This window comes from Pinus tabuliformis, chromosome 8, assembly GCF_031772625.1.
Source record: "Pinus tabuliformis cultivar Carrire ecotype Pingquan chromosome 8, CPIR1, whole genome shotgun sequence".
NCBI classification, from domain to species: Eukaryota; Viridiplantae; Streptophyta; class Pinopsida; order Pinales; family Pinaceae; genus Pinus; species Pinus tabuliformis.
Window position 1 is genome coordinate 907,921,489 of NC_142294.1, and position 17,526 is coordinate 907,939,014.

At 37.2% G+C, this 17,526-nt stretch overlaps 1 protein-coding gene across 1 annotated transcript in view; it reads left to right on the plus strand.

Annotated features, from left to right (window-relative positions):
* LOC149238477 (putative methionine--tRNA ligase) overlaps positions 1-17,526 on the plus strand; it is a 172,911-nt gene that overhangs the window by 87,654 nt on the left and 67,731 nt on the right. The window contains 8 exon segments of the mRNA XM_089373044.1: positions 14,497-14,587; positions 14,938-15,044; positions 15,206-15,320; positions 15,428-15,546; positions 15,706-15,771; positions 15,859-16,011; positions 16,200-16,340; positions 16,482-16,602. Of these exon segments, the coding sequence (XP_089229170.1) occupies positions 14,497-14,587; positions 14,938-15,044; positions 15,206-15,320; positions 15,428-15,546; positions 15,706-15,771; positions 15,859-16,011; positions 16,200-16,340; positions 16,482-16,602 (913 nt within the window).

The window sequence follows — 17,526 nt, forward strand, 5'->3', positions numbered from 1 at the left end:
CCTTTACACCACAACAATAGGCGCAAATATCTGATGTTTTTTTTTCATTCTTTTTGAATCAAAAGCACGTAGAAGTTCCCAGGCATAGGGTAGGCGTGCTGTGGGAATGTTGTTTGGAATGGCTTAACCGACAATGGGAATGCTCCCAAAAAGCCTTAAGCTCCCAGTACCGCTCTACATGACTCTGGAGTGTTTTGTAGCTGCTTCGAAGCTCTCGGGAGAGGGAAATGGTGGGTATGGGCTCCCCAAATTTCGAGAATCGTATCCATGCAACATAGAGATTGATGAAGCTCCAACCAATTGGATAGGGGTGGTTCTTGTAGAATAAGGCGACGGCTCAATTTTTACAGAATTTATACTCCGATGCATTCAATTTGAAGTCAGTCGTATTGTCATCATCATATACAAGTTAATTTATCATTGAGTTCAGATCCATTCTATAGTGATTTCGTTATGTATATTGGGTGGTTCTTGTAGAATAAGGCGACGGCTCAATTTTTACAGAATTTATACTCCGATGCATTCAATTTGAAGTCAGTCGTATTGTCATCATCATATACAAGTTAATTTATCATTGAGTTCAGATCCATTCTATAGTGATTTCGTTATGTATATTGTCCTAGAGCATATGCTGCATTGTTTTTTTGATATACACTTGTGATCTACAGGTGTAAGTGGAACCTTCCAATATGGGATTTTACATTGAAGGCGTTATGTCTCACAACCAATGGAAACAACCCTGTGGCTAAGATGTCAAAAATGAGGGCTATCTAATGTGCCAAATTTACTCATGACTTGCACCTGGCACCAACTGCATGAAACAACCTGCTCATGTGAGTGAGATGGTCATGAGCAGTGAACATATCTATAGAGTGCTTTGAACCTTGGTGGAAGGAATAACAATACCCTTGCTGCACCACTAACCAAACCCATGTTAACATTTATATATCGTACCTGCTACGCTCTTAACTCTAAAACATTGGTTGTTAGCGGGTCAAACGGAAAATTACCCACTAAATTTCCTTTTAACTACTATATACTTTTTCAGTGCATATTGCATTTTAGACCATAATGTGTGAATGCTGTTATGGTGAATACCATGGCCTACGGTATTCAACATACTTGCCAGATTCCATACAAGGAAATTATTTGAACTCTAGATTAGAACTCCGCCAAACTCTTCTTTTGATATGGCAACTCTCTTTATAAATGGTCAAGCTTGACCCTTTACGTTATTAGTTATTACTTATTCTCAACTGCTATATCTGTTAGAAGTTCATGCAATTTCCATGTATATATTATGATAACTGGAGAAAATAAGGAACTCAGCACAAGAAATACTGTAGAAGACGTGTAGCATAATTTCAAAATGCTTGCTATCATCCTGCTGCAAAATTGTGCCACATTGTTGCCATTTGTAGGGGTATGGGTGTTAGAAGTTAAAACGACTAAGATTGTTTTTGAGTTGAAAACTGGGCCATTTAGAGCCTACGTAATCTATGGGGAACTGCCTAGTAATATTCAAAATGGCTATGAAAAGGCAACACAGGGTCATAATATCCCTGTGATTTTTTTGGTTTTTTTGGGCCATGAAAAGGCAGCATGTCTGCCAAGGTATTAATTCCTTAGGAATGTGATAATGCAAGGTGTCATTAACTTGCTGTTTGTTCCCTTGTACTTTTAACCCTGGTTAGGAAAACTGATTTATTCTGTGTTGTTGGAACTTGGAAGTGCTTCCTAATTTCTTATTCATGCTCTTACCAGTTTAATGATGATTTTTGTTTTTGTTTTTTTTTTTTTTTTTTGGGTTTTCATAGAAAACTTTGCAAATCTTACTGGTCTCTAATATGCCAATTGTAAAATGTTTGGTGATATTTTTGTAATAATATTGAAATTTCTAATGATTTTATGTAGTCTCTATAAACTTTTTGCGATTTTTAAGATAAAATAATTATATACTATAAAATTTGGGTGAATCATTTTTAGAAAAAAATGGAAAAAGTGAATATTTGTTTTGGAAAAAGCATGGAAAATTAGGCCACTTGTGAATATTAACCCCTAAAATCTATGTTACCGGATCCGTCAACCTTGGGGGCTGGATTCGCGGATCCCCGGATCTGATCCGGATCCGGATCCGGATTCGCTTGGATACGCCTAGGAACCGGTTTAAAAATGTTTCCTTCGCCATAACACGCATCCCGGTGTTTAAACTACAGTTCGTGTGATTTTTGGTTTTTTACAATACAAATAAAAGTCTCTCTGTTTGTATTCGCTGAATTCCGGTCTTTTTGTTCACAGGAGAAATTCTTCCCCAATTAATACCTACCTTAAAACCTGGCTTGTAAATGGATCCGGTGTGTTGCTTGTACCCACCACTGCGGGGCACCCTCGTTGGGTCCTACCGGCACCAATAGAACATATCAGTATTGGACAAAAAGAGTGTTAAAACTCTGGTTCAGGCTTCAGCGCTATAACCCATCTTTGTTGATATCATGTTCACTGTATTAAACACATTCAGCGCTATAACCCAACATTGATGTTTTCTTTCCATCGCACAACATAAGTTAGAAATATAGTCAAATACTATTTGTATAAAAAATCAGGGCCAAAAAATTAATGTTTTGGAGATTATTCACGCGGACAAATGTCGCAACTCAACTTCTAGGAATAGCAAAGGGGGGTAGTATTAATAACTATATAATTTATAAACATATTAAAATGATAGTATAGATATCCTGTAAAAAATTAAAGTTATAATACTATATTTTATAGGATTATATAAAGCAAAATAGAATCTGCCTCTTTCCTGAGCTTGACCGAGAGTTAAATGACCCACCTAAGACACAGCCATTAGCGCACCCAACAACAAATCATGTTTTTATTAATGGTTAAGATGGCGGGTGGAGAATGACTCCACATTAAGTCCACTGTGTTGTTTCATGGCTCGTGAACTCTCCCATTTGTTTTAGGCATCTCGCATGACCCCGCATTATATATATTAATTAAGCTTTATTATATTTTAAAGTTACTTTTTATATTTAGATATTAATTAAACTTTATTATATTTTAAAGTTACTTTTTATATTTATATATTAATTAAACTTTATTATATTTTAAAGTTACTTTTTATATTTATATATTAATTAAACTTTATGATATTTTAAAGTTACTTTTTACATTTATATTTATACCGTTCAAAATTTATAGTTTATAATTATTATAAACTTGTCTTTTAAAAATTATAATTTAAAATTAACTTCTATTACTTATATTATAATTTGTGTTGCAGGATAAATAGAAATATTAAAATTTATATATTTATAAAATTAAATATATTAATTTATTGTATCATATATTTAAAATATACATTAAATATTATACAAGTTATACATTTAAAATTTTGTTTTTTTACAAGTTGTAATTTTTTTGACTAGCTACTGTTTATCTTCTCCGAAAGTAAGTAAACATATTATTGGCTCAAGGTCTAGAGGCATCTTGCAAGTTTGCAAGTCACCCTTATTACAAACCACACACAACTTACAAATTATTTTTAGAAGTGGTCAATTTTGTCTACACATAATGATGTAGCGACATGTTGAGGTCTTCAGATTGTACCAATAGAGGTTAGACTAGTGACCATAAATATTGTAGCCTTTTACCTACCATGGAAAATATTTATATACTATATATACCTGCCGTTTCCCCGCCGTATCCGGATCCTGGCTTTTAAAAAATCTGACGGATCCGTATCCGGATCCGCATCCGGATCAGTATCCGGATCAGTATCCGGATCCGAATCCTGGTAACTTAGCCTAAAATTTTTCCTTGCTCTTACTTGGCCTGGATTATTTTTTATTGCCTATGATACCTGAGGGTTTTGTAAACTTCTGGGATCTTGGTTGTCTCAATTGGGTTTTTGAATTCAGCTCTTTGTAATGTCTCAAATGAGGAAAATTTGGAACAGACACTTCACATAAAAATATCATACATTTAAGAGAAGCTTGCCATGTAAAATTAAACAGAAAAGGCACTGTAATCCCACAACACAATGAATAAGAAAACTCTCAGCTTTATTATATTAGATAACTGAGGTTTTACATGCACATACAATCCATATAGCTGCGATAATATGGCCTCAAATAGATATACAACAATGCCGCAAATTGGCCTCTAAAACAAACTGAAAAACAATACACTGCAACCTGTGAACCCTGAATGGATTCACCAAGGGAAGAGATGGGTGCTCGCTCACTCTCATTGAATCACCCGAGGGTTTTCCGTCTTGGGGCTACTGTTGGAGTAGAGCACTGTTGAAGAATCTAGGGCAGTTAGCATTAGATAGATTCTTCTATACTTGATAACAATTTGTGAAATGCTTTTACTATTTATTTTATCTTGATCTTCTTCTTGTTATGAGTGTGTGTGTTTACTTCATCAAATTGCTACCAAAACAAAGAGACAAGATCACAAGAAGTTGGCATTCTGCCAGGGTCAAAACCTCTCCCTCTTGGAGAGGAAAACCTGCACGCAATTCTTCTTATAGAGATTCCAATTGACGAACACCAAGACCTGGACCCTTGACCTACTAGGCCACTCCAAGACCAAGACACCAATCCTCTTCTTACTGCTGAGATCGTCATCATCATTATTGCTTTACCGAGATCATTATTGCTGCACCATGATTGCTCATTGAGATCACCAATGTGCCTTTACTGAGATCATCTCTGCACCTTCATCGAGATCACCATTATAACGAGGTCCATATCGAGATATGTATGTATATTGAGAGTATTCTTGTAGAATCACCGAGATCTTTATGGTATGATATATATACCGAAATCATTATCATGCTTGTGACTGTTACTTGAGATCATCATCATGCTTGTGACTGTTACTTCTAAGTTCAGAATATAATTGTATCTTAAGTGTATGCTAAGACTGAGAATGATTCTTTAAGATCCTCTTCTTCACACAAATATCGAGATGGTATGCTTGAGACAAAGGTATGCCGAGAGTTTATTTCACTGCATATATTCTAAGACTGGGATTGTGTTTTAGCATGCCTAGATAGTGCTTTATTGAGACTGTGAGGGGGCTGAAACATCATTGAAAAACACAGAGATCCTTCCATCCGAAAAACTTGAACTCCTGCACTTATTCGAAATTTCTGAGTCACTCTAGTCTCTACCCATTCGAGATTTCAAAGGATTCAAGTTCTGTATCCTTGTTCTGCGCAGACCCTAATGGGATGTATCTAGTGGTTCGTCTTCCATATTAGCCGACGTGTCTTTGTGAACCGTGGTGTCTATTTATTAAGCTGACATGTCATCTCTATATATTATGAGGCCGACTTAACTGTCTTTCACATCGTGTTACTGGTAGTCTTCTTCTTTGGAGGATAGTGCTTGTCTTGGAGGGCTACTTGACACTAGGTTGACCCATGTACATTACATAAATGCTCAAGAAGAGCTCTTTAACATAATTTTTGACTCTTTGACTTTCCTAGACCTATGGAATGAGCAAGAAACTCATTCATATAATTTATAAAAATAATATTTCTTTTCTTGACAAGTGCAAAGATCAAAATTATATTGACAAATACCGAACCTAGTTACACTTTTCTTCAATACTCCCTCTTAACTAGGGAGGTATTTACCATGGTACTTGGTTATTTTCAATTTGAAGAATTTCTCATAAGAAGAATCAGATTGGTAATCCCATCTATATAGCATCATATCAATCAACATTGTCATAGTGCAAGGCCTTGACTAACAACTCCATCTCTCCATGAGACCATGAGCTACAATGCTGGCGAGACCAATGATTTATAGACACCTTCATCATTGTCTCTCAAGGTACATACCCTCTCGGGTGTTCATTGAGTATGACCTTCTAGGACTATCTTATCTTGGGTTCCTAGCCCTCAAAGAATATTGGTCCTCTTGCCTACTCTTATCTTGGATGCTCTACACATCCTCAAAGAGTATCGTATTGCAAATGATTAGCCAATCCTCCCATTCTTTCTTCCCAAGTGAAGACAAGAATGTTGTGTCTATCATGTGTCTACATTTCCATTCATGGCCTTCATCTAGACTTACGGTTGTTAGACTTGGTCTAGTGCATGACACATGAAATGGAAAAACACAATTGTCACTCCATTGTAATCAGGGGTGATCTAATTCAAACTCCCTCTTGTTCAGGTACCTGTCAGAGCTCCCTCTTGGCTAGGGACTCTTTTATACATCAACAACTTCTTCATGGTTTCTTCAACTGCTTGATCAACTTCTCTCCTTGATGTCATGAAATTTAGTTGAGCTTCTTCCTTGTAGGGAAACAACCATCGATTACTTTCCTTCTTATTCCGTCATGTCATTCCTTTCTTCATGGAAAGTGGCCTTCTTGGCATACATTTGGAACTTTCTTCATTTGGCTACTTCTTTTCTCTCCATGCTTGTTTTAGGAGTTTACATCCATCGCATGAATGCAGGTTGTACTTGTACTTACAAGTCTTGTTCTAGTAGCCCTACATGAACTCATCCAGATATTATTCAAGAAATCAGAACATCATAAAGTAAATCATACCTTACGAGATGACTCTTCATCATGACATCTTCTTGTAGGTACCAACATCCTGCACACTTATTGACATATCTCCCAAAGATATCCATTGTCAAGGGTCTTCATCTTTTTCAGACTTTCATTAGAGTCTTTATATCTTTCTGGGATATTTCCTAGTCAAATCTTCTTGGTCTTTTGGATGTTGATTGCCTTCATCATGGCTGCATATCTCATGATCTCTTCCTTCCTCGCACATTTCGTTTCTCAGAGCTTTTAATCAGAGTTTCTTAGTCAACTATCTCATACTTCATATGAGGACATATTATGTTGATTTCATCTAGTGTGACTTATGCCTTCCTGCATCTTTTCAGAGGAAGAGATCCTTTTTCTCTTGATCATGCTTCTTAAGATAGAAGCAAAGATCCATATTACCTGCAACCATACGACATGACATTATAATATTAAACACAAGAATACATACCTTATTTTACCTTCAGGTCATCGAGGCTTCTTCCAACAGCTTCCTTGATTGAAAATATCTTCAATCCCTTGATCTGCTTCATGTCATATCATCATCTCATGGATTCCATACGTTGGAGTTCTTGTTGAAACACTTTCTTCCTCTCTAGATTAGTGAACCCTACGATGAAGATTCCATCAGAGAATTTTGAGGTTCTTGTATGTCCCCAATTGGCAGATGTTTGCTTTTTGACTTGATGTATGATGAGCCTTAGATGACTCCTTTCTTTCCTTCAGTGTTCACTGAGGTTCCCAAGAGCTATATATCCTACATGTTGTCTGCCATGGATTTTTGTCCTTCATGATCCTTATGGAGATGTTACGAGCTCTTGTTTCTAATGCTTCCATGATGCCATGATGCATCTTATTATCATTGTCATATCTTATAACACAAGATTTAGGAGCTTATGATAGGACCCTTTTGTGAGGGATACTATCTTACTCATGGGAGATATTTGATACTCCCTCTTTCCTTTAGCTTCCTCCATCTTTCAATGATATGAACTTCCAAAATATTTCTATAGCATTGAATATTAACTATACCTATTTTGTCTTTGCTTGAGGACCAACCTTGCCTATCTTTTCTGCACATGGTTGAATTCTTTTATCCTTTAATACTATAGACTGCAACTTGTCTTTCTCTATCTAGCAAAGAGACCAAAAAATTGCCAGGTGAGGTAACCTTCTTTGTTCATTGATATTTGCTAGCTTGCTCATCAATGATGACTTCCTTCTTATCATATTTCCTAGATCTTCATGAAGTTATTCCTTCATTCTTTGATACCTTTACTATTGTGTAGGTCTAAGTGACTTTCTTTACTTTAATTTCCGAGAGTATATCCAACATTTCATATATCTCTCTTTATGTCTCCTCTTCTGCTATTTAGGTATGAGAGGACTTTTGAGTGATCATATGAATCCTATGAATCTTTTGATGGACTCAAACGATGCTTGACCTTCATAGACCTTTTCATAGATACCAATGATTTCTCTTTTCTCTGAGGATTATGACAATCCTCCTTATTCTATGCAAGGACTTTCAATTATCTAATCGATTTATAAATCCCCTTGCAATCATGAAATCATTTAACAAAATCTGATTATAAAATTGAAAGATACTTACTTGGTGTGTGAAGAGGAGATCTTCACCTTGATGCTTCTTTTGCTTGAACTGCCCATCATTAGTATCCTTTCATCACGACTTCCTTGGAGGCTTTCTAGCACCATGACATCAGTGCTCTTGATATCACCGAGACTGCTTCACGACCTTCCCAATTCATTTTAAGGTACTTTTGACTTCAACATATTGTTGACATGTTAGTGCTATTATGTTTTGATCCGAGTTCCATGCTATTGAGATCATAATCATAGACAAAATTCGAGATTGTGACAAGTATAGTGATATGGCACTGCACAGTGATGTCTATGTGTGTTGTGTAGAGAGGCAATGTATTGAGAGCCCAAACTTGTTAATGAATAACATAACTAAACTGTGGGTGGCACAATATAGATAGACTGTCTCATCATCGAAACTGCCTTGATGTAGTAACTATACTGAGACAATGATGTAACCATGGATTTGAGAGGTACCTGAGACTATCTTTTATGGCATGGAGAAAGTTTAGTGATCAAGAAGTGAGGATCACTGATATACTCCATCAACCTGAGCATGAGTTGAGTGCATGACTATAATTACTGAAGTTGATACTCCATGACTGTTGTAGACCTACTTGTTGTATACTTGCTCCTTTAATCCTTTCAACTTTCTTTGATGTCCTTGAAGACAGATCCTTGTATGTCTCTTTTGCTGCCCTTCATTTGACTTCAACACCTTAGCTCTGATACCATGTTGAAGAATCTAGGGCAGTTAGCATTAGATAGATTCTTCTATACTTGATAACAATTTGTGAAATGCTTTTACTATTTATCTTATCTTGATCCTCTTCTTGTTATTAGTGTGTGTGTTTACTTCATCAAAATGCTACCAAAACAAAGAGACAAGAACAAAATAAGTTGGCATTCTTCCAGGGCCAAAACCTCTCCCTCTTGGAGAGGAAAAGCCACATATAATTCTTCTTATAGAGATTCCAATTGACAAACACCAAGACCTTGACCCTTGACATACTAGGCCACTCCAAGACCAAGACACCAATCCTCTTCTTATTGCTGAGATCATCATCATCATTACGTCTTTACCGAGATCATTATTGCTGCACCATGACTGCTCATTGAGATCACCACTGTGCCTTTACTAAGATCACATCTCTGTACCTTCATCGGGATCACCATTATAACAATGAGGTCCATATCGAGATATGTATGTATATTGAGAGTATTCCTGCAGGATCACTGAGATCTTTATGCTATGATATATATACCGAAATCATTGTCATGCTTGTGACTGTTACTTCTAAGTTCGGAATATAATTGTATCTAAGTGTATGCTGAGACTGAGGGTGATTCTTTAAGATCCTCTTCTTCACAAAAATATCGAGACTGTGTGCTTGAGACAGAGGTATGCCGAGAGTGTATTTCACTGCATATATTCTAAGACTGGGATTGTGTTTTAGTATGCCTAGACAGTGCTTTATTGAGACTGTGAGGAGGTTGAAACATCACCGAAAAACACAGAGATCCTTCCATGCGAAAAACTTGAACTCCTGCACTTATCTGAAATTTCTGAGTCACTGTACCCATTCGAGATTTTAGAGGATCCGAGTTCTGTACCCCTGTTCTACGCAGACCCTAATGGGGTATATATAGTGGTTCGTCTTCCATATTAGCCGACATGTCATTGTGAACCGTGGTGTCTATTTATTGAGCCGACATGTCATCTCTATATATTATGAAGCCGACTTGATTGTCTTTCACATCGTGTTGCTGGAAGTCTTCTTCTTTGGAGGATGGTGCTTGTCTTGGAGGGCTACTTGGCACTAGGTTGATCCATGTACATTATTACATAAATGCTCATGAAGAGCTCTTTAACATAATTTTTGACTCTTTGAATTTCCTAGACCTATGGAATGAGCAAGAAACTCATTCATATAATTTATAAAAATAATATTTATTTTGTTGACAAGTACACAGATCAAAATTATATTGACAAATACCAAACCTAGTTACACTTTTCTTCAACAAGAACCAGGTTCTCAACCTCTCATACAAGAAACAATATCAAATCCAAGATCCAAGATGTCTCTAAATGATCTCCTCCTCCCTTTTTATAGATCCGATGGATAGATCTCCAAGCCTCTAGAAGCATCTTATTTTATTATTATTCTAGAAGCTCCTCCATTGACTTTATCATAAGTGACCTTTAATTTTATTTTATTTCACTTAAGTCACTTTTGGCCCTTTTTCTCCAATTAATTATTTTTCCATAATTAAATGACTAATTAAAGTCATTTTTAACTAATGAAAATGGCAAATCGCCCACCATAATCTCTTTGGCCACTCAAAGTCTCTTCTCAGCATCCCATCTTGTAAATCTTCTCGTTCTGGTTCCAACAAGCTATTATAGTGAGGTGTTCCATCAATTAATCTCCCCAGAATACCACCCCGAGCATAATTAATTTGTTTAGCCTAATAATAACGCTGATTTTTGAAAGTTTTCGGAATGTGACGGAACGAAAGGCAAACTGTGCAGATGATGGAATATGCCAAGCGAATTCCATCAAATCCCATAATAACTCCTCAAAACACCATTGGGACCCCTGATGACATAAACCTGCTCCACTGGCCTGGCCATCTCCTGCCCTTGAAATCCAACTTCGCTGTATTATGAAGAAGAATAAAAATGGGGACATGACAGTCCTCTTGCCCCAAGATTGCTTGCCCTCAAGCAATCCAAATCTATGGACCAATCTGGTGGCCTAATGCAACTGAGACCCAGTGCTTGGATCCCATACGAACGATTGGGTGATGCTCTGCTCCTGTGTCAACCCATCATGAACGGACCCCTCAATGCCTGGATCCCATACTAATCTCTGATTGAACCTATCATCAATAAATGCCCCTGGATCCTGTTGCCACCAAGAAGGGGAATCAATGCTCCATGGCTTCTGCTATGCTATAGCTCCGGCTGTGAAGATCGCATCCACTGCATACCAACTCATCCCCTCTCTCCAATCCAACCCTTGGCATAAACCAAGGTCAATCTCATCATACTGATGTTGCACTGAAATACTGATGAGTAGCCAGCGTACATCCTGCTGCCAACTTAAGCATGTAATATCCCTCACCTCTAAGGGCTCTTGCAGTACACTACGCCTGACTAAAAATGATACTCCATCAATATGATACCAACTCATGATCTCCCGCCAATCCATCCCGTGGGAAGGATCGGATGCACGTGCACCTATACAAGGTATGAAACCACTGAGCTGCACCATGCTCAATTCATGTAACTCTACCCAACCAATCAACTAGATATTTCTAGGAATGCTTGCCTCCCTCCCTATAAGTTGGTAACCCATGCTACACCCTCTATCAATGTACTCCTGGAGAGGGTTGTTACCTGGAAATACTACAACTTTGCTAGCTGCCACTGCATCGGCCTGCACCTCGTCAGTGGGTAGACCCAAGGATGGATGCACGAATGCCTCTAAAAGAGCCTCGCTCATCTGACTGGAAACTGCCTGCCCCACCAGTCCACTCGTCATTTGCAAAACTGTCTTGTCAGGTCCCAACGTTTCTTGATAACAATAACTGCAAATACTACCACCCTGGTAGCTGCCTGCACATTTGCCTGCTCCTCTCCAATGGCTGGCCCCAAGGGTGTCTGCTCATCCTTCGTCTTGGGCTCAACATGAGACACTAACTGACTCTCCAAAAATAGCTCATCCCGCACACTGTGCATATCGTCCTCCTCATGTCTTTGCACCTCTGAGTGATCTTTATGCTGGGCCACCACCAATGACTCATTTCTCAAATCCTCCTGAGTGTCTTCTCCCGAGCTTTCTTTATGCATGGAATCAAATTATTGCTCACCATCTTCAATCATCATACATAGAGGCATAGGTAGGTTGCTATCACAGAATTGTTCATGCTCCTCAAAGGTGTTTTCATGCAAGTTAAAGCATTCTACGTCCAGGTCATGCTCAAACATGGGCCCTTCATTTCTTTGTTGACTTGAGTTTTTTGTCATTCCTCGCTCTTCTTTAGTTTTTTATCCTTTGTCAATTTTACATGTGTGATCTGGTGTGCATGATCCTTGACATGTGAAGTAGAGATGCTCTCTCCTCATTTGATTTCGGCTCTTCTTTGGGAGCTCTTGAGATTGCTTTTGCTTTGGTTCCCCATCCTTCCCAAATCAACCCTCCCAGAAATATTCTCATAAAATTTCTCCTGGCGATAGGGTCAGCACTAAGGGCTGCGAGCTACCTCATTGACTCATCCATGAGCCAATAAATCTTATAATTTCAAGCTCCCGTTACTGTTGTTGCAAAGGCCTAACAAAATAACCCAAATAATTAATTCGCATTGCCCAGAAATTATGTTGTTGCTGTTGAAGATGAACTGATGTTTTTGCCCTCAATACTACTCCCAAAATTCTGAAAATTTAACTTGAGGCTCCTCACACCAAACCCATAAAAACCCAGATATGGTTTGGCTTAAATCTAAGCCAAGATCAAACTCATCAAGTGGTGTGAATTACCTACTTCACTGATAAAACGAACTGATGAAGGAACACTGATTTATAGCCCGCATACTACCCGAAAAATTTTGAAATTTTAACCACTAACTATTCTCATAAAACCCAGAAAAACCCAAAAGTTTTTTGGGTAGAATCCAGAAGATACAAAAAGCCCCAATTTAGTGAAAGTTTCCTACTCCGCCCAACTCTGCATACTGCAATGTCCCTTTTAATAATTTGCACAAATAATAAAAGATTTGGCCTCTAATAAATTTGACGGCTCAATGAAAAACCCTCAAATCATAATAGTTGCAACTAAAAACGGAAAACTTGCAAGCTGAGCTGAGATCGATGCTCTGATACCATTGTAGTGTCCCAAATGAAGAAAATTTGGATTAGGCACTTCACATAAAAATATCATACATTTAACAAAAGATTGCCATGTAAAATTAAACAAAAAAGGCACTGCAATCCCACAACACATTGAATAAGAAAGCTCTCAGCTTTATTATATTAGATAACTGGGGTTTTACATGCACATACAACCCATACAACTGAGATAATATGGCCTCAAAGGCTCAAACAGATATACAACAATGTTGCAAATTGGCCTCCAAAACAAACTGAAAAACAATACATTGCAACCTGTCAACTCTGAATGGATTCACCAAGGGAAGAGATGGGTGCTCGCCCACTCTCACTGAATCACCCGAGGGTTTCCGTCTTGTGGCTACTACTGGAGTAGATAACCGGGTTCTCAACCTCTCATACAAAAAACAATACCAAATCCAAGATCCAAGATGTCTCCAAATGATCTCCTCCTCCCCTTTTATAGATCCGATGGATAGATCTCCAAGCCTCTAGAAGCATCTTATTTTATTAGATTATTATTATTCTAGAATCTCCTCCATTGATGTTATCTTAAGTGACCTTTAATTTTATTTTATTTCACTTAAGTCACTTTTGGCCCTTTTTCTCCAATTAATTATTTTTCCTTAATTAAATGACTAATTAAAGTCATTTTTAACTAAGGAAAATGGAAAATCGCCCACCATACTCTCTTTGGCCACTGGAAGTCTCTTCTCAGCATCCCATCCTATAGATCTTCTCGTTCCGGTTCCAACGAGCTATTACACTGAGGTGTTCCATCAATTAATCTCCCCGGAATGCCACCTCGAGCATAATTAATTAAGTTATGCCCAATAATAACACTGATTTCTGAAAGTTGTCAGAATGCGACGGAACGAAAGGCAAACTGTGCGGATGATGGAATATGCCAAGCGAATGCCATCAAATCCCATAAAAACTCCTCAAAACTCCATCGGGACCCCTGATGACATAAACCTGCTCCATTGACCTGGCCATCTCCTGCCCTGGAAATCCACCCTGGCTGTACTATGAAGAAGAATAAAAATGGCGACATGACTCTCTCCATCTCCTTTAACAGAAATATCACATGTTACAAGGGATATTATACTGAATTTATTCTTTCAGAGGCTTTTTGGTTCAGCTTTATACTTGTCCATGTAGATAAAAAGGTTGATTTGAACACAACCTCTGATGGTTGCTTTGCTACTGTCAAATTTTCTTGTCTTTCTACTGAATACCAGTGATGATGTGGATGGAATTTTGTGATGATGTGCAGTTTATAGACTACAATCCTTTCATTTTATATGTAAAGTCATCATCATGCATGTGAAATGGCATATAGTTTTTTTTTATCTATTTGCTTTCAATGTAATTTTAAGGTTGGAATCTTAAACCAGTGCATCTTTGTTACACAGGTCATGTTTCCTTCTACTCTCCTTGGAACAGGTGAAAATTGGACTTTGATGAAGACAATTAGTGTTACTGAATACTTAAATTATGAAGCAGGTTAGTTCTACATTGATACTGTCTGGATATAATATATTTTCCTGCTGTTATTTATCCTTTACATTTTTTTGCCTTTTTGGTTGTAGAAGAACAAATATTCTTCCAATCTCTAATATGAATCTTCATGAAGCTATTGGCATCTAATTCTTAAATATTCATAGGATTTTGCTGAAAGTTTGTGTGAGGAGGTATATAATTTTTTAGCAAATACAAATACAAGTCTTCAAGGATAACATAAAATTGAACCATTGACCCGCAAAATTTTATATGGTTCTACAATTGTTTCCAAAATTCTGCTTTGTACACCATCTAGTGACACCACTTATTATTTTACTTCATAATGGTTGCAGGTAAATTTTCTAAAAGCAAAGGGATGGGTGTGTTTGGCAATGATGCTAAAAACACAAATATCCCCGTGGAGGTCTGGCGGTATTATTTGCTGACAAATATACCTGAGGTGACCTTTATAAACTTAATTGCTTGGAGAAAGCATGAGTCTGCAGACATTTGTATGCATGGATTGTTGTTTTTATAGATAGTGAGCAATATTGTTCAGTTTACAATTTCAAACATATTTGTTATAACAAAACATTCTAATCACTTATTATCCAACTCCAGGTGTCAGATACACTATTCACATGGGCAGATCTGCAAGCAAAACAAAATAGTGAATTGCTAAAGAATTTAGGCAACTTTGTTCATCGTTCTTTGAGTTTTCTTGCAAAGCCTTCAGGTCAATATTGAATCTATTGTGTTAGTGTCGATTTAGTTATATAAGTTTTCCTTATCCTTCATAGCTGGGTTGTATGGTTTGTCATAATGGAAGATTTTTACATACAGGTGAAGGTTATGGATATATTGTCCCAGATGCCCCAGGTGCAGAGGCACATAAGCTAACTGTTGATCTGGGTGAGAGAGTTGGTAAATTAGTTGAGCAATATGTTGAAGCGATGGAAAAAGTAATTGGATTTCTATTTGAACTTTAAATTTGTTAATGCATACTTTTTTTGAGTGAATGTACGGAAAAGCAATATTTTACTGCAGAACTCGGCTTAATGGACTGCATAATGAAACCACAGTAATTGTAAATGCTAATTCCATGTACTTTTTACAATCAGGTTAAACTTAAACAGGGCTTGAAAACAGCAATGAGCATATCTAGTGAAGGGAATGGTTACTTACAAGTACTCTCCATCTTCTGTTTAGTATTCAGGTTGCAATTTTCTTTTTTTCATTTGGTCATTGGGTTTTAGAAAGCAATTAAAGCTAAGACACTGGTTATGGTTACAATATAAGATAGTCAATTTTGGAAGCTTTACAAGGAAGACCCAGCTGCATGTGCCATTGTAGTGAAGACTTCAATTGGGCTTGTACATCTCTTGGCAACTTTATTTGAACCCTTTATGCCTTCCTTTTCTCACAAGGTAGGTACAGAATGCTGCTGGATTTTGGAAACTTCCAGGTGTATGTGATGTTTCGATAGCTTTAATGATAACATCTGTTATTTGTTGAATCTCTCCATGTCAGCATGGTTTTTAGTCGTCCTTTCTTTATAATTACCATATAAATTTTCCTGTTATTGAGTGCGGTTTGTGACTCATTGCTTTTACAGGTGCTGGGGCAGCTCAATCTGCCATATGAAACATTGTCTCTTTCTGATGAAAAAGGTGATGTGGAACAGGCTGGAAAGCCTTGGAAGATTGTACCTGCTGGTCACAAGATTGGCAAGCCAGAACCTTTGTTTTCAGAAATGGTATTACTGTATGATTTTTAGAATTCTTCTAAGTCCGCATCTCTTGAAATCCAATCAATTGGATAAAAAATTGAATTAAGAAGGTTGGCTTGAATTAAATAGTCATTTTTAATTAGTGACGGAGTTTGTCTTTTTCTACAGAAAGATGAAGAGGTCAATTACTATAGAAAAAAGTTTGCCGGGAGTCAAGCTGAAAGGGTTGAAAGGGCCGAAGCTGAAGCAATAAATGTTGCAGAACAAATTAAAAAAACGACAATTTCAGGTGAAACTTCTCTCTTTGTAAATATATCGTTATGATGGTTCTAGAGAGATTATTTTGTAGCTCCCAAGTATTTTTGGAAGTTATATAATTGGCATTTTGACTTTTCTTCTATGAAGACCCTTGAAGGTCATCCATCCTGTCATACATGGCATGATAAATTTTGTTCAGTGGTACCTCCATTTTGATGATTTGAATTGAATACAGAATTCAGAATGGCCAATTTCTCAAGAGGCTGCATTTGAAGCCAAAAGCTCTTGCATATTGCATCAGTTTTTAAGGACTGGCTATTATTTTTAAAACTACATTCAAATTGCTCAGTTCTTGTGCTTCTAAGTATTCCAACTTAAGGTAGCCTAGAGATTGAAGTCTCATACATTCCTACCTTGGCACTGTTGATTGGTATTGCAAGGATAACAATTTTTGGGTCGTTTTCTCATGTTAAGCTTTGCGTTGTGTTCATTACCAATAAGTATCAAGGTTGGAAATGAACGCAAAGTACAGTTAGAGTTTCTTTTCAAGTGTAGTTTGCTGTAATTTTGAGTGGTCCTCGTTCAATACCTTTAGTTTTTAACGGCGTTATGAGGAGCATCCTATTACACTGATGCTGTGAGTCTAGAATTGCATTTCAAGTGCTAGCATGCAGGGGGTTAGATAGGCTACTTCATCCTCCTTGGGGCTGTTGAGAAATCAAGATGCTTGTAGATTATGATTGATTGTTCTTACTTGATAATTACTTGTGAATGTTTGTTGACTTCTTATTACTTATGTTATCTTCTTCATCAAACAATTACCAAAAGTACAAAACATGAAGATCACAAAGAGACAAATAACACAAGAAATTAGGCTCCAAGCCAGGGAAAAATCCCACAAGTGGGAAACTCAAGAAAATCCTCTTCTTATAGAATCAGATCAAAGTGAGAGATC